The following is a 26244-nucleotide window of genomic DNA, read 5'->3' as shown; positions in this document are numbered from 1 at the left end:
TCTGCAACTGATTTGCTGTTTTGTTTCTCATAGCACAGGTGCAGCAATGATCAATGGCTCTCAACACCCATCTTCATCGTCATCTGTCAACGATGTGTCTTCAATGTCAACAGATCCAACATTGGCCTCTGATACAGACAGCAGTCTAGAAACCTCAGCTGGACCTCTGGGTTGCTGTAGATGACTACTTGGTCTTTTGGGGGGTGGGAGGGGGGTCCTTTTAGTCATTAATAGGGCACTTTTAAAATTTGGTGGTATTTTTGAGTGTTTTTTCAAAAATAATCATGGAATTCATCATAAAGTGCTGTAATTTCAAACTGTAAGTTGTGTTATAAGCAGCCACTTTTTTGCTGTAATTAACTGTAAAATATTAAACCTAGTAATTTTTATTGTGGTTTTAAAAATCTGCATATTTGCTTTACTATTATGCTGCTGATCTTTTTTTACTGAATTTGTAAGATTTGTTTTATCAAAGCACATATTAATGTTGTGGACATTACCATATGATGAATTATTTAAGATTTTATAGGTTTTCAATTTTTTAATTAGAATTTATTCCAGATGTTTTGTTCATGATATCCTTCAAAGTTTTATGCTTGGTCATACATCTGTGTCCAGGTGGAGGGGGACAGAATAGAATTCAGTGCAGCCAGCTGTAGTTTCAGGCATACTACTGTGGTGCTGGGTAGTGAACAAAAATCCTCTTTTATTTTGGCCACTTGCCTATAATACTTCAGCAAAAACAACAATTAGTGAGGGTTTTTTTTAGAGAAACAGAAAAAAACCTTTGCAAAGTAACATTATCTGAATGGGTTTATGAACTTAAGAGAAAGCAAAGCATATCTTCAAAGCTGCAGAAATATCCAGCCTAGCAGAGTAATGTGATGTTTTCTGCAGAGTTGTGGCATGCCAAATCTTGTGATCACCATAAAACATGAGGATACTTCATGAATAATACATTGCAATGCCAATAAACTGTTTACTTCTAGCTCGTAGCCTGTTTTTGTACACACAAAATGAAGTGTATCCAGGATGTTTAGACTGACAAGAGGGAAAACGAATATGCTGTAGCTGTACTTTCATGTGAGATGTGATTCTTGGGAGTTCTGGTTCTTACTAGTTTTGTGTACTAAGGCAAGTGCTTTTTGGGTCAAAGAGGGAATGACATGAATGCAGTGGGGGCAAAACTTCAGCTACTCTTTCTCCACCAGAAGTAACTGACTGCTAAAATCCATGAAGTGGTAGGAGAACCTCAGGATTTCTGTAGCTAATGCATTAATTGAGCAATATATGCCATCCAAAGGGGGGAGAAGTAGTGCTGTATAAATTAATATTTATCTTTCATTTCACCATGAGATCAGTGTAGCAGAAATCTTAGCAGTGGTTCATTTTAAGTCATAAATATTCAGTAGTTTTCATCAACGAAGCTCCAGGTTTCAATACACTTTTTAAACAAATGATATATTGAGATATATAGAACAGTTAATAAATAGTCATGTAAGATGGTGCTGCTCCTCACAGAAGTATTTTAACTGTTTACATTTTATATTTACAGAATGATTTATGTATAACTGACTTAAGTTTATGTATGAGTTAAACAATCATTCAGAATTTATTTCTTTGGAAAATGCAGATTTTTAGTGAAGCTAGGCTGTATAATTGATTGCCTTGTGTAGATGCATATTTTGTGTAGTGAATTAGAATGTGAAGAGGGATTCAAATTAGTGAAGCTCACAAAAATGGGCGTAAAAGATACAGAAGTCTTGCCAGGCACTGAGCATAAGCAAATAATGTAACTGCCTGCAGCGGTCATCCAGGAGTGACTGGTGGTCTTCAGTGTGGTTCCTTCTGCTTGTTGGGTTAAAAAAGCATCTTTTTGAAGTTTTAACTGAAAGAAGAAAATTTGTCTTTGCAGTAAGTTTCAGAAAAACAGAAGTGATAGTAATGTCAATGTCCAGCATGTCTTTTTAAAAAACGTGCAGGGTTGCAAGGAATGGTAATGTCTCAAAGGTAACAAAATTGATAAATTGCACAGTTGTTTTCCTGGCCTGGCTAGACTGCTGGTAAGTGCTGTGTGCGTGTAATTTTGCTTTCCTCGCTTATATCTAATATTTCAATATTGCCTTCCTAAGCCACATTTGTTAAGGCAATTATTTTTGCAGGATCCTGCCAAATTGTATATTACCTCAGAACAGGCAGGACAAGTTTGGATTCATCTAGCACTGGAATGTAGAAAATGTTGAACAGATACCAATGGAACAGTCTATTTTTTAATTTTTTTATCAAAGTTTAAGCTGTGAATTTAGCCAAAATTTTTGGTCGAACAACAGTACTCCATTGTTATATAGGGTCAAGTGATAGTGTGGTCAGCACAGTGTAATGAAGTTAAGAATGACGAAAGTAACTTCTGATGTCTCTCAGTGCTGTTAAAAATAAATTGGTAAATATAGTTCCTATATAAATTTATTTTAGATCCCACTGGATTGCAGTGATGATTGAAATAATTTCAAACTTAAAAATATTTTTTGCTATCACTTTTCAGTGTCCAGAATATATAGTAACTGACCTGAGCTCCTAAGTGCTAAGGAGAATTGAGCTTTTCTTCTTCCAAGTCAAGGTTAGTGAATGTGTGGAACTGCCCACTGCAGCCTGTTGCAGTGTGTGAGCAAGCTGTGCTTAAAGGGATTGTTTCAGTAGGGTCAGAGCTTCGTCTGCGGAAACCAAGAGTTCACTTTTGGCACCATCTTCACGGGAGTGTTGCTTTTTCTTTTTTTTCAGTTGCTTGCATTTTAGGCAAATTAAAGTGATGGCAAATTTCAAAGACAAAATCATATTCAGTAATCAAATTATCACAACAGCATCCTAGTCTTCACTTTTTATTTGTTGAAATATAAACTTTTTTCGGATAGGTGTACACTACCACAGATAGCAAACAAATGGGTAACTGGAATTCAGCTGTCTTTGTCTATTGTTTGTTTATATGCTATCCAATACACTGTACAATTTTAAAGTATTGTTAAGTTTTATTTTAAACTTTGCTTTGGAATCTTCTCAAGACAGCAGGCTTCACTAAAGTGCACACAACTTTCTAAGGCCATTCCAATCCACTGGGAGTTGATATGGATTGAAATTACCATGAGCTGTCTGATCTCTTACCTCAGGTGAGGTTCAAAGATTTCTGCCCTCTCTGGACAAAGCTGTGTCATGCAGCGAGAGTAAAGCAGCTCTCTCCTTCTGTAGAAGTAGGTTGTTCAAGAACTTGAAATAGAGATGGGGTGGGGAGGAATTAGTACCCTTGGAGTGTACTGGGATGCTTTGCTGGGAAGCTTTTGGTTGGTGCAGGACAGTGGGTCAGAGCTGATGTGTTAGTGTGTGTGTGAGCAGCTGTGCTGCCAAGCACAACTCCCTGGTCGAACTTGCTCAGCTGAGCAGATGTGGTACTTTGCTTGGGCTTTTAGCTTTGAAGAACTTTTACTATGTGAGATGCAGCAGCGTCTTTCTGGGCAGGAATTCCAGCTCAACACAGCATCCATACCAGTGGTGTGGTGGGAGTGTCCTGTGTCCCCAGCATGAGCTGTGCCAGTAGGGCTCTGCTGCCTAGGCTTGGTGGGGCAGCACTGAGCACCTGGGCCAGGGCTCTGGGATGGATGGAGCATTCAGCTCAGCAGTGCACGAAGGAAAATGTCAAAAACCTCCTACAGCAGGATGGTCCTACCCAGCCAAAAATCCGAAGTGTATGACAGTAAATGTTTCTTGATAAAGATCATGGGCAAAAGGGGAGAAGAAGGTTCAGCTTATACTTGGTCTTACTTTTTCAAGTTGCTAAAGGGAGTGAATTACAGTTTCTAGATCTGTTTTTATTTGCTTTTGGCAGCAGCTTGTCCATACAATTACATTTTACTTTTCTGTCAGTGGTTTGGAGCAGTTGAAGGAGAGCCTGTCTGTATTTTTCAGCAGAATTAGAAAGAGGTTTTTATTGAAGCAGTGTGATAAGACTTTACTGCCTACCCAAATTTTCAATTAATTTAATTTATTCTTAGGGGCACTGGATAAAAGTAGTATTTTAAGTGATCTCTCTCACTCCCTTCTCTTTGTATGTCTGTGTTACAGAAATGTGTTACGAATCAGATCACATTGTGTTTCTATTTCTGCAGTTCAAAATTTAAGCTAGGTTTTCTTGAACTACCTCACACAAACTTTCTACGTTTCTTAAGTAAGCAAAGCTAACCCTTGCTATTGGAACTACACTGAATGTGAATAGAAAATACACCTCCTTTAGGAAAACAAACCTACTGGCCAATGTTGAGACAATATCAGTATGTTTCTTATCTCTTTCACGTAAGATGTTCATGTGTAATATATATATAGCCTGTGTACAGTAATGTACATCTAGATTATTGTGTTAGCTGTAAATTGGTGATTTTATTATTGTAGTCTGGTTTTGTAGGGTAAAAATAGCTTACTAGTAATGTCAGCTCATCCTTTACATTTTACAAAAGGAATAATTCTTGGTAAGCTTTGCATACAGATGAATTACTTTTGTAGGCCCAATATCTAGTCTATTTTTGAGAGTTCTTTAACTTTTATTACTAAAGTTGGGAAAAAAAATACCACCCCAATTATTGTGATCATTCCTTCTGCCCTTCTTGAAGTATATTCTTAATTTTATTATGTCCCAAGAAATAGGAAGGGGAAGATACACCATTAAAAATACTAGGGAAAACTAGTTTTTTTTTTTCTTCCCCACATTTGATACCTTTTCCTGCTTTTCCTTTATTCCTTCCAGATAAGCTGTTGGTGGGCATTACTGAGAACATTGTGGGATTTTTTTAACTCATTCATGCCATAGGTCATTACATGTGCACCACTGGAATGTATACATTGTTATCTAGTATGTCAGTTGGTTATAATGATATTTTAAATAAAAAAGAAAAAAAAAAGTTTGACCACCATGCATTTAATGTTTCTTCATTGCCAGGCTGCTATGGGTTTCATATGGATTGCATAATAGGGCTGCACTTGAAATCTTATTAGTGAGAGTCCTTCCTGAGAATTCATCTGTTGTTTAATGGTAGTGTCCTGTCTTGTGTGTGAGCTCACTTGTGGGCAGTGACATGTTTTTTCCATTTCTCCATTCACATGGACTTCGGATGTTCCACAGACTGTTAACAGCGTTCATGGTCTTTGTGACCAGTGGGAATCCACTCTTGCTTCCAGCTCCAGCCCCCTTAATTCCTAAAAGTACAGCTGCTGGGAGCCTGTGCTGCTGAAAGAGGTAAGCCTTGGACTGCCCAGTGTAAGGGAGAATCTCTCAACATTGCATCTTGGAGAAGCCTGAGGGATCTGACTTCTGGAGAGTTGACTTGGATGCCTGGACCACCAACTGCACTGGCACTTCTCCCACAGGTAAGTCCCAACATAAGTGGGACAAAAGTCACTTGCTGCAGGGTTTCAGTGCTTCCTAAAGAACTGCAGCTGCCCTTGAGCTGTGCTTGTGGTGCCTTTGTTTCCAGTTTCAAGTGAAAGGGACTGTGACCACAGTGGAGGCAGCTTTGTTTATCTGGGCCACCAATTTGTGGGATGCTCTTCTAGGAATATTGTGGGACTCAGAAATGCTCTTCTTTATTTGCATATAGTCAGCATAAAGTGCAGCCAGTTTCCAGTGATAATGTTATTACAGAGCAAGGCCAGAGAGAGTCGTAGCTCTGCCCAGGATTTGTCTGGTGGCTCATGACTGAAACACTCCATAATGCTGCTGGCTTCAGTGAAACTCTTGTGAATGGAGATGAGTCATTCAGCTGTTAAATTTTCTTTTCGCATTAGAAATGCCACAAGCTATTGAAGTTTTCTTCTTTATTCTTAAGTGTTGCTGTTTTGCTTTTTTTTTTTTTTTTTTAAGCATATGCTTTTGTTGGGGTTGTTTTTCACTGAAGAGTTTTTACTGGTTTTTGGTTTGTTTTTTTTTTTTTTTTTTTTGCCTGCATAGTACTGGAAGGGATATTCCAGGCTGAGATGATGGCACAGGTGAAGCTGTGGTAAAAATTTATCTATTCCAGGAACCTTCTGTCACGTTTAATTAATAATAACCAAACCTATATCTTGTAAACACTTGCTAAGAAAGCTGACATTTAAATCAGGGACTGTAACAAGTGAAAGGTCTGCAAAATAAGGAGTAGTCTTCAGTGCTTGCTGTGGGGAAATGCATTGGTGGGGAAGAATATGGAAACAGGAGTTAAAGCTAGGAAAGGGTGTTTCATCTTCCTTACCTAAAGGCATTGTGTTCTTTGAAGCTGTGTACAAGTGGATCTCATTTCTTGTATAATTGCCCATATCAGGAATTTAACATTATGGTCCTGTTACTGCATTTGAGGTTAACATCCCACTGTGGTGCATTTTAGTGTGAACTGGGTTATTTGCAGCTTCTTGCCAGGTTTATTTACTGCAGTGGCTCATCTTTAAAAGCAGCTGAAATTTATTCCTCATTAACAAGAGCCATAGATGGTGGAGCACAACAGCCAATCTGGAACTGGTTTGTTTCACTCCTCATTTTGAGTGGATAGAGTTTCTTTGTATATTAAAAAACCTAATTTTATCTTGGATACCACATTATGTAGTGTTACAGATCTCATAATCCTATCCTGGATCTGCAAGTTTGAGACAGGTGGGTTTGTTAACAGTTACCTAAGGTTAAATACCTAAGAACTGAGCCCTGCTGACTGGGAGACTAAACACCAGATACACCAGACAAGCAGTGAACAGGAGGCTGGTTAACTCTCTTGAGTTTGTAGCATGAACTAAAGGGAGCAGTCTGCACCCAATACATACAGGAGATAATGCAATATAACTAGTGTAAGGGAGGCATGGGCTGTCAGGATAGATACAGTGAAAGACTTCTATGTTTTGATTAGAAATAAAAGAAGGTATTAAAACACCCTGCCTGCTACTAGTACTTGGATTGAATGTTGCTCTCTATCAGTCCTGGTGTTCTACTTACAACCATTAGACCACCCTCCAATATTAAGATTTATTTTGTGATGACTGACCTCATACCTCCAGCTACCTGCCACACTGCTTGCTCTTCCAGCTCAGTCACTGTTACTGCTTCTCTCTCACATTGTGCATCTGATGCTGCTGTTTTAAATGGCCATCTTATTCCTTTAAGGATCACTTGTGACCATTCATAATTAATTCAAGGCAGAGGTGGGAAAAAAAGATGGGGATGATGCTCACACCTGCAGGTGGCAGGCAGCTGCTGTGTAACATGCAGGTACCTGCCTCATGCCAGGGCAGTAAGGAATCCAGGGCAGCTGGAGAGCCTGGGAAGTAGGAAAAAGGTTTTGAAATAACGGAATGAACTGATCCGCATGAGTTACTCTATCACCTTGCTTGATGTTTCTTATCCAGGAAAGATTAGGTTAAAATTCTGGTTTTTGCTGACTTTAAATGGTTTACATTTTTTACATTTCTATAGGAAGGAGAAGTGTTACAGTGCAGTAGAAACAAGTTAATACCTAGATGTTTTAAATATTGAAATACCTGGATATCTGTGAGATGATGAGGAGAAAGGATATCTTTCAGTATTGACTATCTCCTGATGTGTAAAAAACCCATTCTAAGGTTATTTCCAGACAGTGAGTCATAGTCTTCTCTAGTAAGAAATGAGATTCAGGGCACTTTTTCAAAATACTTAAATTAAAGCAATCTTCTTCGTTGCAGTCTATACTTTCCCTCTAGCCAGCTCATGTTCTTGTGGCACTTTTTCTTAAAGTTCTTTCTCCTTAGAGAAAGGATGTCAAAGATAGAGTGCCAAGACAGAGTGAACGGTGCTGGGCTCGCAGATGAAATCCAAGCTGAATCTGGTGAAACAATTTTCTGTGTGCAGGCTCTGCATGGCTCAGAGTATTACAAATGCTATGCAGAACTTCTTGAAACACTTGGAAGGGAAGTCAGCCCTGGCAGCAAATTACCAGAACTTACAGTTTCATTCTAATGATTTCTCCTTAGCAGAAGTAAGGAACTTGGGATGATGGGTTGTTTGCAGTATTCTTCCTGTCCCCTCATCTCCCTGTAAGAACTAACAACAAAAATATCAGCTGGTGTCATGAGAAATGTTACAAGGGAGGTAAGTGTACATTGTCCAGGAAAGGTTAAAGATAGATCCCCACCCTCCCCCCTTTACCACCCTGACAACCCCCACCCCAATTGCACTAATTCCTCTTACCATAAGTTTTGCTATTAATGTTTGGATGTGTTTTGATGATAAGAATCTTCCATCTTCTGCCTTAATACTTATATCGACTCAGGAGATTTTTTTTTCTTGCAGCTAATACTGCAATTTTTGGCTCAGAAAACCTTCAGATACCTAAGGCAAAATGTGCATATTTAAACTTCCACAGAGTTAGTGTAGCCAATCTGATTATTAATCACAGTTTAATTTAAAGTTGCATTTTTCTGAAACACTGAAACCATTGGGTGGTTAAGGGACAATTTTAGTGAATTGTCAGGATTTTGATATCTTCAGCACGTTTGCAGACCTTGTTTTCACAATATCATCATAAAATAATACCACTCTAGGAATGAGAAACTTTATGGAGGGAGTGGAGCAAAAACCACCTCATTAAATCCATCTGGCAAATGTCCTGGCTGTGGTGACAGGCTGGGACTGCCACCTTCCCAAGCACAAGTGTGGGAATCCCTCAGCTCCAGGCTAAGCTTGTCTGTTGGTTCTGGCCATCCAACCACCCTGCAGGACCTTCCACTGTCCTTGAGCCAGCAAAAGGATGATGCAGCTGAGTCCAAAGATGGCAGCAGGACACTCTGGAGAAGAGTATCTTGTTCTGTGGATACAGAGGGGCCCCACTCTTTCTTGGCAATCTGACACTAAATTTTCAAGCTTTATGGTCAGCAGTCTTTCCTAGCTGGCCCAAATGCTATAGCACATGTAAAGACAACAGGGCAAGTGTCACTGAGAGCACAATCACTATAGAGTTACTCATGATACATGAGTATATCAGAACAAAATATGCATTTTCACTCATTTTGTCAGGAACAGGATTTTCTATACTTGTTCTACTTGGAGACTTTAGCACTTTGACTCCCAACAGTTAAACATCCTAATGTTGAAAAAAACTCTTCCATTTCCTTCTGCAGGAGGTAATTTCTCTTCTCAGCATCTTCACGAGCGCGTTCAGAATTCCTCAGCTTTATCTCCAGCATCGTGTATTTCTTTCGTTCTTGGTCCAGTTCTTCTTCTAACCTAACTACTTGGTTCCTCAGGTCTGCACTTGTTTCTTCAATTCTTAAAATGAACAGAGAGGAAAAAGAAAAAGTCTTTTTAAAGTGGCTGGATAAGTACAGCTGATAACTATAAAAACTCAAAGAGGAACAACTTAAATTTAACAGATTCTAAGAGGAAGTTTTAAAGGAGAGAACTAAATGCCATTTCATTACTGTTGAATTTAGGGCAGAGCTTCCTTTATTTTCATCTTGAGAAAAATGCTGAAGTCTTAGAAAACAATCCTTACTTTCCAGCACCAGACTGCTTGGCTAAGTAGATTTGTTAACTCCTCACTTAGGCAGAGTTCAAGTATATAATTTCCAAAAGAATCTTTTAACTTGTTTTCATCCTGATACTGTGTTTCCCTATATGGATATCAAATACAGAGGAACATCCTTAGGGATCAGACAGGAATGAGGTCACAGTCCTTCACCATCCATTTTGATGGTATTTTCTGTAAGGTTTATCACTGACATTGGGGTGGGGTGTGAGATTTTATGAAACCCAGTCTTTCATATGAGGAAGAATTAGAACAGTTCTTAAATGTATCTGGACACAAAGCTCTGTAGCAAAATTCAGAGCTTTTCACTCAGGAGGTCAAAGAACAAGTTCATGGTTCTGTGATTTCAAAGAAGCACAGAAGGCACAGCACTTGCTGTTCTCCCCTTTGTGTTTCCCAATCACAAGACCAAGTAGTGGTATTAATACTGAGGAAGGAATATTTTCAGATAGGAATTACTGATTACTAGAATATGAATTTAAAAATTAGACTTTTACAATGAAAGATGCCCCTCCTTTAAATAAAAGAAATACAACCTTTAAAAATAATTTCCAACACAAAACCACCCCTACCTCTTCTTGATCAGTCCAATATTCATCTTTGAAGCTGGGGTGTGGCATCCCAGTGGAACTGTGAATGGGTTATTTTTAGTCAGGGTAACTGACTATCAAGAAGGCCATGCTACTGCCTCATAACAAAACAAAAATTAAAAAAATAGGGCCTTGGCAGTCCCAGAAGGGTCTGAATTCCACTTCATGACCAAGGGTCAATACATCACCTTAAACTTTTCCTTTCTGATCCTTTACATACAGCTAAAGATGGCAGTTTGATTATTGTCACAGTTTTCACAATGAATCAAAGTCACAGGTGCCCTGACCTGCACCAAGTCCAGCAAAAAGCAGCCCCTGTGGATGAAGGCAGACCTTTATCTCCAGCCAGTGTCAGCTGGAATATGACACTTGTGAAGCTGGGATGCTTCCCCACACACATGTAACAGCTCTGAGCTGCCAATTACATTTTCTACCACTAAGCTTAGTGGTCAGCTACAGCAGCCTGAACTGCTAATTCAGGACTGAATTACACAGGGTCACAGGACTTAAAGCATTTCCACATTCATAACAGTCCTCTCCAAATACTTAAACTTTCCTAAGAGTGCCAGGTGGTAAACATGAATTACTGAAACTCAACAGAGAATGTCTGGTAATTATATTAACCTTGAGGGAGAAATGCTCAGGAGCAGAGTGGATGCAAGAAGGCCATAAAACTTGCCTCCCTCTGACTAAGAGAGAGAAAATGGGCAGTTGATGAGAAATAACAGCTTTTCCATCAGCAAGTGTTCCTTACCTCTGCCCCAGGCAGGTACTCGCTCTGCTTTCCCTTCACTTACGTATGTGCCAAGAAAAAAGCTCATAATCTTTCATTAAAACATGTCCTGCTAGATATACACAGTTCTGCAAACCACACAAGCACATGTACAATTTCAGGGGACTAAATTATCTTCAATAAAATAAAGCTGGTGAGGCATAAAAGCCTAAATCTTTTATGCTAAGCAGCCTCCCTTTGCTAGTTAGCTCCTGTCTTTCCATAGTAGCAGACTTCCATGCAGTCTGCATGCACCTATAAGTTACTGCAGATGTAGTAAAAACATTACAAAATTTTTGAGCTAAAAAACTTGGCTTGAAATTCTTAGACTTGACAGCACAGTCCTTCAGGCTGTAGCCTCAAACAGCTGGAGTCATCCTGTTTAATACAAAAAGGCAGTGATTGCACCTTGCCTGGTTTTGTGAAAGTCTTCATTAGGCATTTTCCTCTCAGCTTCTTTGCCCTGTGAGACCTGGCCAATTCAGAGTCCTCCCCTTGAGCCACAGTGCTCTGTTCTGTCCAGCTACAGGGGAAAGGCAGGTGTTGGAGCTGAAGCAGCTCTACGGCTGGAATGGAGAACAGGTCTTCCTGGCTGCTCCAGGTCAGCAGTTTAAGGTCCCATTGGAACAGTTTCACTGATAAAAGGTTGAAAACCATCTCTTCCCCCAGGCAGCAGGCAAGAATGTGCAGCTACACATTTCCAGGTTCTGCAGCCTGGTATTTCTGTTTATTAACCTGTATCCCTGCAACAAGGCTTGCCAGGACAGCTCTGCACAATTAAATGTAAGGCACATACCCTCACCTCCCTCCCATTCTGTATCAGTAGGGCATCGAATAAAACAAACCCTGTAGGTCATGAACTTCCACCCTCATTCACAGACCCTTCCCAACATCCCATGCTAGCAACTGCAACTGCTGGTGTTTCATAAGCTCTTACACCTTGAACACAACAAGGTGGTGCTTTTCTCCCACTCAGGGATGTTAGGTGGGAACTGAAACTGGTGCACAGCCTGATTCTCCTTCCAGCTCCATGCACCAAGGCAGGACAGTGCAAGAGGCAGAAACACAGAAGAGGCTGACAAGCCACCACCAGGGGAAATCATAAAATAAAGCAGGAAGATAGCAAGAGGAATTCCTCCCTTAACAATTGGCCCATGGGAAGAGATCACAGTTCACAGACATTTTTGAGAAACTACCTTAACAAGAAAAAAATGCCAAAAAATACAGCCTAAAGCTGTGCTATACAATACCAACAGTCTTATGTGCTTTTGGTACCATGTTTGTGAGACTGGCAGCATTTTCATACCTCAATTTCCAATCTGAGTTATAATAATTGAAGGAGTATAACAGTTACACCTTAACACAAAAAAAAAAACCTAACCCTGAGAACTCAACTCTTTGTAAGAAATGGGACTACAGCCCTTCTTCAGTGCAGAGTACTGGTGCTGCAGAGCAGCATGTATTATAATATGGTGTGCAATTTTACACATGGCTGTATATTAAAATATATCTAATTCTTTTAAGCATAAATATTTCATGTGCCAATTTCTCCTGAATGCTTTCCTAAAAGTCTTTCTATTATCACATACACTCATAAAACCTAATATACTCACACAAATTAACGACTCCCTTGTTATTAATACTTTCCACAGCCCCAGCCCTACACACAGCTCTCCTGAAAGCTGAAAAGAATTTTTCTGAGCTCAGATGGAAAGTACAGCACCAGCAGTTGTGCAAGGAAACACTGGTTGGCAAATGACACAGTTCATGCTGCTTCTCCAAGCTAGACTGCCCCATCAGCCAAGGACCACTCTCTACATCAGACACCAAAAGTGAGGTTTCTAGAAGTTCAGCACAAAAGGGCTGCTGAAAACATTATAGCTGAGATGCAGACCCAATACCACAACCCCACAAAAACCTGTGGAAAATAAGAGCAGTTTCCTCAAGAACACTGGTGTTGGGAAAAGAACAAGAAGCCCTCAGTCTCAGACTGGTCTGGTGCAAGTATCAGCACCTGCACAGGTCATCCTTGTTGAGCCCTGACCATCCTGGGTCCCAGTTCCTCCCTACAAAATGTTTGCTTTGCTATTTCTCTGAGGACACTTAAGAGCAGACTTTGGCATTACCTGTGCAGTTCTCATTACAGTGAACACACAGAACATGAAGTATTGGATGTCCCTGTGTCACAGAAATCCCCCTTTGTTTTCTTTTTGATGCTCTCTTAAATCAGAGAAAGAAAAGTTGGATTCAGAGAGTAGCAAGGAAAAAGTAGAACCAAATCTGCTCTCACCCAACCCCAAACTTCAGGGCTGAGAACCTGGTACCCTTGGTAGCCCATGGTAGCCCATGGTAGCCCATGTTCAGACAGGGGAGAATGTTGACCGATTCCATGTGCCCCCTGCAGATGACATTACCTTTTGATACTAGTCTCATACTCAGTCCTCTGTTTGCTCAGCTCTGTCTTTAGCTCCACCACCAAGCTCTGTAAGGCCCTGGAGCATTGCACAGAGTCTCGGGAAGCTGCAGCCGGGTCACTCTGTTCGCTGCTGCTGCTGCTGCAGGCTTCAAACCTGTCCATGCTGTTCTCCAGATCTGCTGTCTTGACCTCGCTCTGAGACAGCGAGCCCTGAGTTACGCACTCGGTTTTTAGGGAGCTCAAAGCAGAAGAGTCACTGGCCCGGCAGGCTGGGCAGCTGCTCACTGAGTCCATCACGGAGATCTCACAGGATGATGTAGACCAGGTGGTGCTGGCCATGCTGTGTGTGCTGAGGGACAGGCTGGATGAAGGGACATTGTCATAAGTGGAGAGTCTCTGGGAGGAACAGGAGTCTTTCACTCGTTCCCCAGAGGCTGTCCGGCGATGGCCTCGGAGGGAGTACAGGCCATTCATCAACCAGTTCCCGCTGGAAGAGAGGTTGGGGATATCTAAGGATGAGCTACCCAGCTTTGGACTCACAGACCGTGCTCCCTGCTGGCGGAAGGAATATTTCCATGGAGGCAGTGTCTGCACTCTTTTACTGGGGCTCGTGGCAGGCTGAGTTGATTTGCCACTGTGCTCTGGAGGAGTGATTTTCACTGCAGGTCCTGGAGTGGCCTCTAGAGCCACAGCATTGCCAGAAGGGAAATCAGTGGGGCTGGCAGCGCTGTTCTGTGACCTGCTGTCCTCCCCGTCCTCCTCGGAGATCCACTCGACGGTGCTGCGCTGGCGCATTGGTCTGATTTCCAGCTGGCTCGCGGGCACATCCGCCTGAGGAACAGCAAAGATCCGCCCCTGCTCACTTATCAGTACTGTCATCAGGTGCTGAACTAGCGAGGTGCCTGGGGATGGAAAACAAAGGCGAGCAGGTGAGGAGACATGAAAGACCTCTGCGACTCACCCCAGCCTGTTTGCATGACTAGGCTGCACCCAGTTCCTTGTTCTGAGCAGGCCCAGAACTATTCTTATTGAAAAACTACAAATTTCAGCTCAGGCCTTCTGCTGCACTCAGTGTATAGAGAAACTTGCAGGAAGTATGACATCTGCATTATACGTGCACTTGCAGAGGGTGTACAGCAAGTGCAGAAAGTGCTCGCAGTTATGTAAATCCACAGAAATGTGCTGCCACTGTCTTCCAGGAGTGGAGCAGACCATTATGAACTAATAGAGAACACCACTTACCAAACCTAATACAAAGCACTTCCTACAAAAGAGGAAAACCTTTAGAAGGGTGAGTAAGCAATTCTATTTTTAAATATTGCCTGAAAGAGAATAAGGCAAACATACTCAGGGTTCAAGGCAAGAAGCTGATTTTATTGGTGAGTTTTTGACCTAAGAGCAGATGTACTGAGCTCACCTACAACTTCTGTTTTATGTCTGTGAATGCAGGAAGAGAACTAAATGTCTTGAAGATAAGGGCATTCCTAAAAATTTAGCTGTCAAACTTCAGGTATTTCTATTTGAAATGCATGGGTTAAATTTGAAGAGAAACACAATTAGAGTGCTTTTTGTTAAGATCTCATTATCAGTTTATTTAGGAGATTAAAACCACCCGGAAGCTAAAAAAAAATGAGTCTTTCCACTTCTCTGTTACTTTTATCTAACCTACCTCAACTAAATTCTCAACTAAAATAAAACATTGCCAATTCTGTTATAATGATGAAGTCTAAAAATCCATTCTATATACCCCAATTTTTTTACAGTTCAGACCTGTGGCAATATAGAATTCCAGGCCAGATCACTGCAGTGTTTTTATACGATGATTAGGAGAGACCCCAGCACCTGCACATGAGCACCTACACACAGTACGGGCACCTCTGCCATCAGATCATAATGAAATGCCTGAGCTGATCTGAACTTGGCTTGTCCCCTGTGCCAGCTGAGCAGAGAGCACAGCACGCTGCTGGCCAAGCTGTGAGAGCTGTACCAGCGCTGGCCCGGTGGCCACTAGGGGAAGTCCCAGCATCACACACAAGCTGTTTACAGCTGTCCCCACCTTCAACAGTGACTAACCAGCATTGCTCCCGCACTCCCTGCTCCTCCCCGATTTTTGTACCTTCTGCACAGCCAGGGGAAGGTATCAAATTTACCCTTAATAATATGGCCCACATCTCTGTGGTAGGCTTCGAGTCTCCAACCGACTATAATACATCAGGTCATGCTCTGAAGTTGTCCTGCTGCCTTACAGTGGGTTGCCACCGTGGGAGACACATCTGCACATGACCTGTGAAGAGCTAAAGGCACTGCTGCTGCTAAGGCATGACAATACTGACCTTCTGTGAAGGATTTGCATCACACAAAATACCACCTCAGCCGTCCACTATGGCTAGGGAGCAGAAACAGAACCAAATTCAGGCATCCTGGGCACAGTATCTCCATCTGTGCCTAATTCATTAATCAATTCTTTTTGCAGGCTTGCCAAAATCCTACAAAACTTTATGCAAAAACCTTGCTAAAACTTGCACCACAGTAGTTGTGTTTCAGTGCAAGCTGGGAGAAGAGCTGTATCCCAGCCCTAATGTCAGCCTGCTTAATTCATATGGAAGCAAATAATTTTAAAGCTTCAGATTTTTTTACATGCAAAATTAACTGTTTTTCAACTCTTTTTTTTTTTTTTTTTGATTCTGTGAAGTTTTGATCCATACAGTCTCCTTAGAAGACAACACTTCTAAGACACTTCTAGCTGTAGCCACTGTGGCACAGCCAGAACTTACAGTACTCTCCTCATGGCTCAGATGTTCTCTACAGGGAGCAGTATAACCACTGAAATGCACCAATACTAAATGATCACAGTTTGGTACTTAAGCACAGTCCTTCTAAAAAAACAGGTCAGCTTTCATTTTAGCAGTAGGTTCAAAAAGAGTTTCAGGGGCACAGAGGCATCTCCATGTGGTAGAGAGGAGAGACACTCCCAAGTCCAGTGGTGAGTGGGATACGATGCCAACTGGAATACCCCTCACAGGCCCTGATGAAAGGGATGGCTTGACTTGCTCTGACTGTGCAGGCAACTGATACAGCTGCCAAGGACTGTATGGCTTTCACTTACAGCTCCAAAACACAGCTGCTGTGCCATCCCCTGGACAGCACCTACCTTCCATCATGGTCACTGGATCCTCCATTTTGGGCCGCAGTATGTTTGGTCCAAATACTGTAGCCAGGTTCTGGACACTCATCTTGTTAATGCTGGAATGAGCCTGAACTTCATCAAGGAACCTTGAAAAATCAAAGGAGGAGGGAATTAATAAGTAAGTCACTTCTCAGACTAAAAACATTCAGTTTTGTCCTGTTTTCATACAACCCTGACACCTGAAATGATTTGAGGAACTACTGTAGCTTAGCTATTCAGTATAACCCCAGATCCCTCCTAGTGTATGAACGAGAGAAGACAGGATGTTTTCTGCCAGAAGTACTCGCCTAGCAGCAACCCAGCCTACTACTGGGTCTGAAAGGGCAGATTTTTGCATTTTTATAGGAATTCTCAATTTACATGGATTGACTTTGGTGAATCTTCACTTACAGCTATAACAGAAGTAATAAGTCATCTCCTTGTCCGAAAACTAGCAGCCTGTGGAAAGAGCTCTGTGGCTTGACTTGAGTCTAACAAAATACAGATCACAGAATGGTTGGAGATGGAAGTAGCCTTCAAAAATCATCTCCTTCCAATCTCCAGATAAAGAGGCAGCCCAAAAACTGGGAAAATCAGCAGAGATTAAAGGAGACAAGGCTGTGGGGTCCCTGGTAATCCAAGAGGAAGCCACTACTCTACCTCACTTCTAAACCAGAGCTAATGCTAGACTGGTTATTCTGACTGCATCTGCTACTCAGCTCGTGTCATAAATCTTCCAGGTGTGCAGTATCTGGAATAAGTGTCTACCTTTAGTGTCCTGTGGGTGCTTCTGAAATAAACAATATAGTGTATTAGAATCATTCATGCCTGCTGCCAAGGCTGCAGGTGGCAGCAATTTGCTTGGCTGATCATCTTGGATAAACCAAGTGCTTCCTTCAGGCAGGCTGCTTTCACCTCCACATTTTTTAAAAGAGTTGTAACTTACACTTAAGTGGTTTTTGAATATTCATACCTTCAGAGTATATTATTTGCATATATGACAGCCTCACAAAACTTAGAGACTTTTCCAAGTGTTAATTAATTTCACTTACTTGCATATGTATTTGAGGAGGTTGTAGTTGGCTTGGGGTAAATTCTTCACCTGTTTAACCAGTTCCTGGGTACCCTGAGGGACAGGAAAAACAAGAAGCAGAGCTATTAATGTAAATGCTGCAAAGTAGACGTGACCTTCCTTTAGGACTACAAAGCCCTCTTTCCACAGCCAAATGCTGAACAACAGATGATAACACAAAGGCTTTGCTTTAGAAGAGGTGTCATCCAGTGTGTTGTGCCTTACCAAAAACCCAGTGTCCAGAACTCTATTCAGTTCTCAGTGGAAATCCTCCTGTAAACTTTATTGGTTGACATAGAAGTCTTCACGTACTGAGGCCTGCCAGCCTTTAAAGCTTGCCCACTGGCATTGGTACCAGTGTACCAACAGATGTGCCTTTGCCTATTTGAAACTTGGAGGCAGTGAGTGCAGCATAAATATATTGTGGTAATGCTCAGTTGAGCAGAGGAAGGTTTTTTCTTGAAAAAGCTAGATGAGTCCAATTCAGCTGCCTCCTTTTTAATGACGTACTTCCATTTGCAGTCATTCTGACCTGGGACATACTTCCTCACAAAATTTCTGTCTTTACATTAAAATGTGAGATGACACATCAGCTGAAGGAATGACTGAAACCCCTGAAGCTACTTAAATCAACTAATGAAAACCTCTGACTTAGGAGGCTATTGTCCTGCCACAATCCCAAGTATCATTTACTTGTTCCTGTCAATGCTGCTGTTGCCCTGGAGATTTGCTTATTTTTGGAGACAATGAAACCTTTTGTGGAAATACAGATACCAAAGCACATTTAAGGAAGAATGATAGCTGTGAACTAATGATGGAGAAATTCCAGAAGGAAATGGTTCCAAAAAAGTGCAGCTGAACATTCATTTCAAACTCTCCTTGAATTTTTAAGAACTGTTAGGAAGGGAATTCTGTTGGCCAAACTCTTGCAATGTATTCCTGATTTCTCCGGTCCAGACAAGTCAGAAGGATCCACAGAGCAGTGCCTAGTCCTACCTTTCTCCTTATTACATTAAATATACAGGTACTTTTTTATTCTGTACATCCCAGAACAAAAAAAAAAAAAAAAAAGTTCTCTAAATAAAAACATGAAACTTAAAATTCTTAAAAGAAGTAATCACTTGATAATTCCTTAGCTTAAACACTATGCTTGTTTAATGGTGACAGCAATGGAAACACCATTAAAAGGCTAGTCTTTTCTGAAAATCTCAATCCTCTTTTTTAAACTTCTAAACATTTTTCAGCCAAAGACAGCTGCTACTGATGTAAAGGTTAAGGTCAGTTGTTCAGGTCAATCAACTTTCAAGTAACAAGTTTGAACTAGAACTAGGTGAGTTATCAGACCTAATTCCCTCTTGAATTTTGCTCTGTAACCCAATTTATTTCAAATAGGGAAATCAGGATGGTATTTGGCACTGTATTTCAAGTGCTCCAACTTAAAATGCCATTGGCTCCACTGGATGTAAGAGAAAACTCTGGAACAGAAACTTAGGCAGCTGTGAACAGCAGGAAACATGACCTAAAGGTAAAAGATGCTACCTGAAAGAAAAAACCGTTCTAAGAATTTACAATCCATGCTTTGTCACAAGGAATCTCAGGCATGGTATTACAGAGCATATCTTTATATTCATCGAAGTACAAACACCTGACAGGTAAAAAACACCTCTCTCTCCTCCTGCAGCATGTATCAGCTCTGCCAGATTTGTCCTTACCAAGGCCTGACCAACAGAAGGCAGAGGCTTAGCCTAGGAACACCAAAGTGACAGCACAGAGGAAAACACAAACTTGAAATCCCTGTAGTAACAAGCAGCACTGGTTATTGCCAGTGTCTGCAGCCCAGCAAGCAACAGAAGCACTATACTGTTATTTATCATGAGATTTTGCAGAAATAACTCTTACCTCCTTGAAAATGCTGCTTTCCAATGAACAATCTCAAACCCAAGTATTTTACAATGTCTGTAGCAGATCAGCACCAACTCAGAGCTTCTAGTTTGGCTGGAAAACTAGCAACACTTTAGATGTTCATAAAAAATTCAGATGCCTCTTTAAAACAAACTTGAATACCTGCGTTCAATCCACTGAACTGTGTGCATCTCTAGTGTACAGGTAGCAGTGAAAGCTAAAATACCACCATGGAAAGGCAGCTCAGACTCAAATGAGTTTTTAGGCTCTTGAAGATCCCTCTTGCTCTAAATTTTCAAACCCTTGTCCCAATCAGTTGGGATCAGAATCAAAATCTCTTTTAGTGCTGCAGTCCTGCTGAAATACCTGGAGACCTCAGTACCACCCAAGGTCTCTGTTACGGCCCTGTTTGCATTCCAACACCAGAGATCAGCTGGGTGCAGAATGAAGAGGAAAAGCAATTTGAATAAAAACTTCAGGCAGTACTGGAGCTAGGCCAGGTTAATAATCACCACAATAATTCCTATCCATAGTCACCGTGTGGCAGCATGAGGTCCCACAAATTCATCTGAAAGGCTATTTTGCCTTAAGCAATTCTGGTTTTTTGGGTGTGAGGTAGGGGAAGCCATACAAAATGAAAATTATACTAAGAGTCCAAAAGTTTCATTCAAAACTTTCAAGCGAAAAATTTAAAGAAAACAGTACTTCAAACTCAACCAGTACAATTACATTTTGTTTCAAAATACTTTTACAAAATAAAACGTTTGATTTTCAAATTCCCTGCTTACCATTATGTGTTAAAAATCATGGTTTCGATGAAACCACGTTTCTGAGCAGGGGGATTTTCCACGTGGGAGGCGAGTCAGGCCCCATAGGCTAGGTATGACTTTGTGCTGCATTCTGCTCCACGTGCTACTGTGCACGTACAGCCTCTCCACCTTCCTTTCTGAAAAGGTAAACAGCCCACGCTGAAGTTCCAGGTTTCCCTGACAAAACCAAAATTGCTTCTGTTTACAACAGCACCTTAACAAAACAACTCTGTGCTATGAGCAGTACTGTATTTTGTAAGTGCTTATTTTGGCTACCTAGTGCTCCCCACTGCCTTTCTAATCTAAAGAGAATTCTGCCCTAGAAGTCATTTGAGTCTGACCTTGCTCACGCAGATGTTGCTTCCCAAACTGCTGCAGCCTGTGCAGACAAAATCAGGCAAACAACGTAGCTAATAAGCTGCACAGTGATGTACAATTATGTTTGCCCAATTTGGCAGTGTCTCTACTCTTGTGCAATAGTGCTTAATGGATCCAAAACTTCCCAGTCTGCACATCTTATGACCAAAATCAAACCAGCTCCACTGCCTTAGAAATGCTGCTGTTTCTTGTGAAATAACCACTGTGGGGTCTGTAACACAGCACCCTGCAGAGATGCCTGAGTTCACTAAGGATAAGGCAGAAAATGAGCAAGTTTTGGAGGGAGTAGACACACACCTCTACCTACTAATATACACACTAGTGCACTGGCACCCTGATGTGGCTGTGTCCAGAGTCCAAGTACATATCCACATGTGGTAACATGCTGTGTCATGCACAGAAATTTGCTTTCTCACAGTTGCCTAGAGGTTACATTATTTGAGTGTTATTTGCCTTTTAACCATAAAAAACTTATATTGCCACGTATGATACATTTGATGCATGCAAACAAGCATTTTCTGGTGGGCATCATAAAGGGCAATCTCCACAGAGCCTTCTGCCACTTGAACTGAAAGTGAACCCCAGACTCACAGTGAGGAACAGTTTTTACAAATTCTGCCGGAGACAAAGACAAGACCACACACAGAAAAGAGACAGAACTGTGGACCACAACTTACAAGCCCTCAAGCCTTTGCTTCTTTAGCCAAGAAAAGACATAAGAAACAGCTCTTGCAGCCTCTTTTAATTTCTGTCCTAGAAGGTGGCACCCACATCAAACCAGATCTAACGTGCCTTTGCAATCTGCAAAGGGCTAAGGGAGCACCACTATATGGATGAAATAGATCAATCAAACATATTGTAAATGATCCTGTTCCATGACTGCCACAGACCTGGTAGTTTTTGTCAGCCCTTTCCCTTGCCTGGAAACCAAAGAGAAGAACATGGTAAGAAGGTTCTGGCAAAGTATTCATACCATTATTTCCCCCCCATTGTAGGATAATATCATAGCCTGCCTTCTCACAGTGCCTTTCCTCTAAGAAATACAAAGACCATTGCACTGATCAATGTCTCATCCACCAAAATCTTTGGGAGGGAGAGTATACTGTTCTGATATATAAAATGGAAAACATAGACAAAGGGAGTGACTCCATACAGCTTATTAGTGAGTGAACAGCAAAGCTGGGAAAGGAACCAGATTTCCTCCTACCTTGCATATCTTGCCAATTATGCTACACAAGAGCTTTGCTCTGAAGAAAGAAGCACCAGGCTACAAGACTGATTTTTTTTTTTTTTAAGCAGCAGCCTGTGATAACAGCACCCCATTCACAGCTTCAGGAAAATTCAGGGAAAGGTTCCCAAGGACTTCATTAATTTAAATCAAGTTTGAAGAGATGAGGAAAAAAACTGTACTATATTGATTCTTGGGAACATCCTCTCTGGAGGCAGATTAGAAGGATCACTGACCTCTCCCTCATCTTTTGAGAGTAGCTGTCCACAAGAAAGAAAGTCTTCATATTTGGCAAAGGGGATGACAGGCTCTGGCAGCTCTCGAAGGTAAAGCTTCAGGAGGGACGCCACAGTGTGAACATCCGTGTTGCTGCAATAGAGAAGAGGGAAGGAAATTTAGAAACCCACACTACCTCAAAGCTTGATGCCTTTTGTTGGGGGTGTATCAAGGTCCCTCTTAGGGAGAAAGTAGGCACATGGAAGGAAGCTCTTCTGCCAGTCATTGGTACTAGGCAGGAAGGTCTGCCTCAGAACAAGGGAAACCTCCATTCTGTCAAGATAGAAATGCACCTCAGTCGAAGGGATATGCCCATGATACTGCTTAAGGTAGGGTGACACTGTGGTTCCTCTGCTAGTGTGAACCAGGGATGTGAGGAATAGTCCAGGCAAGTGCACAGCGATCACACAGCATTGACAACAGAAGCATCCCTGCCCCATGAAACATAACCTCTGAGCCTCTCACTGATCCTTCCTGATACTCTCCCCAGCCAGCACACATGTACAGCTGATGGGCTGGGCTCCCACATGCCCTGGTCAATCATTCAGAAAAAATGGAGGAAGCTGTATTTCCTCCAGGTCCTTATTGCCCTTTGGTATGGCTGCCTGGCTTGTGGTATCTGGAATTTCCTAGCCCATCTGTTATGATAGGATATCAGCTTTTATTTTCTCTCCCAATCCAGGAACTTCTTTTTCCTCTTCTTTCTCCTTTGCTTTAAAATTGGGGTTGAAGAGTCAGATTCTATGATGAACCCTTTCCAGCTACCCAGCTTCTGGTGTATGGGAGTATCTCTCCCTCATTTCGATTTTCCTGTGGTACAACATTGTTAATCATTGCAGATGACCTCCTCAAAGGTCTTGACTGTTGGAAGTCTAAACAGATTCTGTCACCAGCTCCTTCCTACCCACCACTGCCCTGACAGTGTTTAAAGAATTCTGAGAAAAACATATCAGTGAACACTGGGCAAGAGAGCTTCAAATCCTCTCTTCTCTCCAAAAGCTGAATCTCTTCTATTTAGCATGTTTCCTTTTTGGAACATGTAGCTAAAAGAAAACTGGAAAAACTACAACAGGAAACTGTCAGCAGATACCACTTACTCCTAATCCTGCTAATGCTATTCCTATTAAAAAACTCCATATTATTTAAGAATATCACAGTTTCACACAGTTGTTTTCTTCAGTTGTTTATAGTTGTTTTACAAATGAGATCAGTACCCTTTTTTTTTTTTTTTTCCTTTAGTGTGGAGTTTCAGGCATGGATGGTGGATCTGACTATCACTGAGAAGCAGAGCCCAGAACAGAGCTTCAGGGCCACTGGCTGCAGTAACTGTTTCATCCACAATGCCATATGAAATACAGCCAGACTTTCAGTGGCATGAAAGTGCAACAGGAGCAGACTGCTATAGGTACTGGCCTTTCATAAGAACACTGGAAAAGAAAGTCTTTTAAAAATAATTATTTTAAGTGTCAGTCATCACAAAGGTTTGATCCATCATGGGGCAGGGGGCTATAAACACCTGGGATACCACTGTAGTTACAAAAGATGTCTAAAAGCACTGACTGCAGCTGGGAAATAAGAAAGGATATTCCTTTCACTGCACCTGATTTGGAAAGAAGCATAAGGGTTTCACACTTCTGCTGCCAAGGTATCCCAGACAATACAGAGATAAGTTATAGCTACACATAGAGAAAATTATGATTGCTAGGAGGAGAAGCATTTCATTTAGCCAGAGTGGAACTCCCTCTCCCTTACTACTCTCTGTGACTACAGATGTGTAAGACGGACTGTATGGGAACATGGTGGAAAGAGCAAAAGGCAATAACTGGGACACCCTCAATTTTCCACTACTTGGGTACTCCAGGCTTGCCTCCTTTGATTCTATACTGAACCTTTAGTTGCTGCATTACACACTGACTACCCAAAAGGCAGGCATTCCTTCCTGGAGGTCCTTAGTGACTCTCTTAAAGGGGAGACTTACACTGATCTATTTAGCCAGTGCAAATGGCTGTGCAAATAAAGGTGCTTACTGCACCTGAGGTGGGTCAGGCACTGGAAGAGGTTGCCTAGAGAAGCTGTGGATACCCCATCCCTGGAAGTGTTCAAAGCCAGGTTGAATGGGCTCTGAGCAACCTGGTAGAGTAGAAGGTATCCCTGCCTATGGCAAGGGGCTTGAAGGAGATGAACTTTAGGATCCCTCCCAATCCAAACCATTGTACAATTGCATTTTGCTTTAAAAATGCTGTGTGGAGGCTTGGTTTATCTACATAACAAAGAAGTTAGATAATGCTAAAGTAAAACTTGAAATTGAAACTTTCACTCCTAATTAATTCCTTCTGTAGATATTCCTGTTCCACTGAATTAAGATAATTCTAATTCTGAACTAGAACACCCAGACATTCAGTTAAAAATACAAAGGTTTTGTTTAAGAAAAGATGAACTTAGACAATTTGATGATTTCAAACTTATTTTTTCATGAAAATATTTCTAAATGTTTGACACTTCCATTTAGGGAGCAAATACTGTTTGTGGTTAGGAATCAAAGAAAGGATGATGGGTGGTCTGGGAAGCTGAGGGAAAGGAAGAATTAGAAGAATGTTCCAAATAAACTCTGAAGATACTTCCCAAGATGAGACCAAACACTGCTTCTGCCCACGCAGGAGACAGTGCTAGCTCTTCCTGCAGTCGTAGGCAGGAAAGGGATTGGCAATGTCGAGACTGGCTGCAGGTCCAGGGAAAGCAATCCCCCAAGGTTAATGTGCTGGTAATACACCAGATGCCACTGGCACCACCTGGAAAATCGGGGCTAGTGAGTACCAACAAGAAATGGTGCCAGGTCTCCAAGACAAGATCCCAGATCTGATCTCATTTATGGACCTGTGATAGAGATCAGACCCAATCTACACAATGCCCTTGGATCCCCTGAAGTTCAAGTTCTCTGTTAGGGTCAAGCCCTCTTTCACAAAGGGCTATTAAGCTTTGCACAGTGCTGAGCTTCACTCCAGGCAGGATGTACGTATGACAGCAGATGAAATGTTAGTTACAGGGTAAGGACAGCTTTTGGCTGGAAGGCCTTGACAGCACTCATAGCATTCATCTTTCTGATCATCTGACTGCCTGAGGGCCAATGTAGAGACAGCACAGCTGAGAGCTGTTCTTCCCTGGCTGCCCTTGGATGGAGCACTCAGAGACAGGGCTGACACTCCTTCCATGGGAATCTATATTGAGCTGAGCATCTACAAAACCTCTGCTGGCATAATGGCCAGGCAAAACACATCAGATGGTGGTGACTATTCTGAAACCTGGTGACAAAGGAAGAGTCAAGATATTGCTCCAGGCAGATCTGCTGTGAGAGTGCAACATCTGAAAGCAGCACATCACCTAGCTCACCTCTGTCACACCCATTTCTGTGATGGGATCCCACCAACTGCTCAGTTTACTGCACCCAAATCTAGCAAAGCTTTTCATTCAACATGTGCTTAAGCTGAAACACTGGAGGAGCTCCACACTGACCAATGAGCTCTGTTCCACCACTGAGCTGAATAAAGGCCTCCATACCCACCATCATACAGGAGAAAGCTCCATCAGCACTTTAAACAGACAGAATGTTGGTGTGGAAAGAACATGTAAGCTAGGATTGCCACTGCATGGACATTCCTGGCAGATTTTACATCACACATACACCAGCCTGAATTTGGTGATGCCAACTCACCTGTCAAAAAGGGGTTTCTCTCCACAATCAAAAGAATCCTGCAGATCTTTGACAAGGTTGGCTTGTCCAGGCATCCGAAAGAGCCCCTCCTCTGTAAGCCCTCGCTCCCGAATAAAATCCACGCACTGTTCCACCAGCAGTGGGGCCAAGCGCTGGCCATACTTCCGCTCGTACTGCACGGTGTCCTCCAGGCGCTGCCCAAAGATCCCTGACAGCAGAGAGCAAGAGAGACATCTGGGGGTCAGCTTAAACTCTTCCTGAGCTCTTGTTTGGGGCACACGAGGAGGGAAGCTCTCACATGGAGTGGGCAGCCTTTGTGAAGGTCCAGATTCTAACAGACTCTGAAGAATAAAGCTATTTTAAAAAACA

The 26244-nt window shown here is 41.8% G+C and overlaps 2 protein-coding genes across 4 annotated transcripts in view; one reads left to right on the top strand and one right to left on the bottom strand.

The window, feature by feature from the left end:
* The window catches only part of MAPK8 (mitogen-activated protein kinase 8), a 39046-nt gene extending 34100 nt beyond the window's left edge, over positions 1-4946 (top strand). For 2 of the 3 annotated variants that reach the window (XM_053948824.1, XM_053948823.1), the window contains exon 12: positions 39-4946. In XM_053948824.1, coding sequence (XP_053804799.1) covers positions 39-184 — 146 coding nt within the window. In that variant the 3' untranslated portion in view covers positions 185-4946. Of the gene's footprint in view, positions 1-33 lie in introns of all 3 variants that reach the window. The other variant, XM_053948825.1, reaches the window with a different exon arrangement.
* Positions 4947-8413: 3467 nt separating this feature from the next.
* The window catches only part of ARHGAP22 (Rho GTPase activating protein 22), a 122720-nt gene continuing 104889 nt past the window's right edge, over positions 8414-26244 (bottom strand). Inside the window, exons 5-10 of the mRNA XM_053949007.1 lie at positions 25876-26083; positions 22127-22259; positions 17554-17627; positions 16487-16608; positions 13334-14237; positions 8414-9298 (exon numbers count right to left, since the gene is read on the bottom strand). Coding sequence (XP_053804982.1) covers positions 9070-9298; positions 13334-14237; positions 16487-16608; positions 17554-17627; positions 22127-22259; positions 25876-26083 — 1670 coding nt within the window. The 3' untranslated portion in view covers positions 8414-9069. The remainder of the gene's footprint in view (positions 9299-13333; positions 14238-16486; positions 16609-17553; positions 17628-22126; positions 22260-25875; positions 26084-26244) is intronic.

This window comes from Vidua chalybeata, chromosome 8 (genome assembly GCF_026979565.1).
Source record: "Vidua chalybeata isolate OUT-0048 chromosome 8, bVidCha1 merged haplotype, whole genome shotgun sequence".
NCBI lineage: Eukaryota > Metazoa > Chordata > Aves > Passeriformes > Viduidae > Vidua > Vidua chalybeata.
Note: the sequence above shows the minus strand (reverse complement) of the source record. Positions and strands in the feature narration are given on the sequence as shown.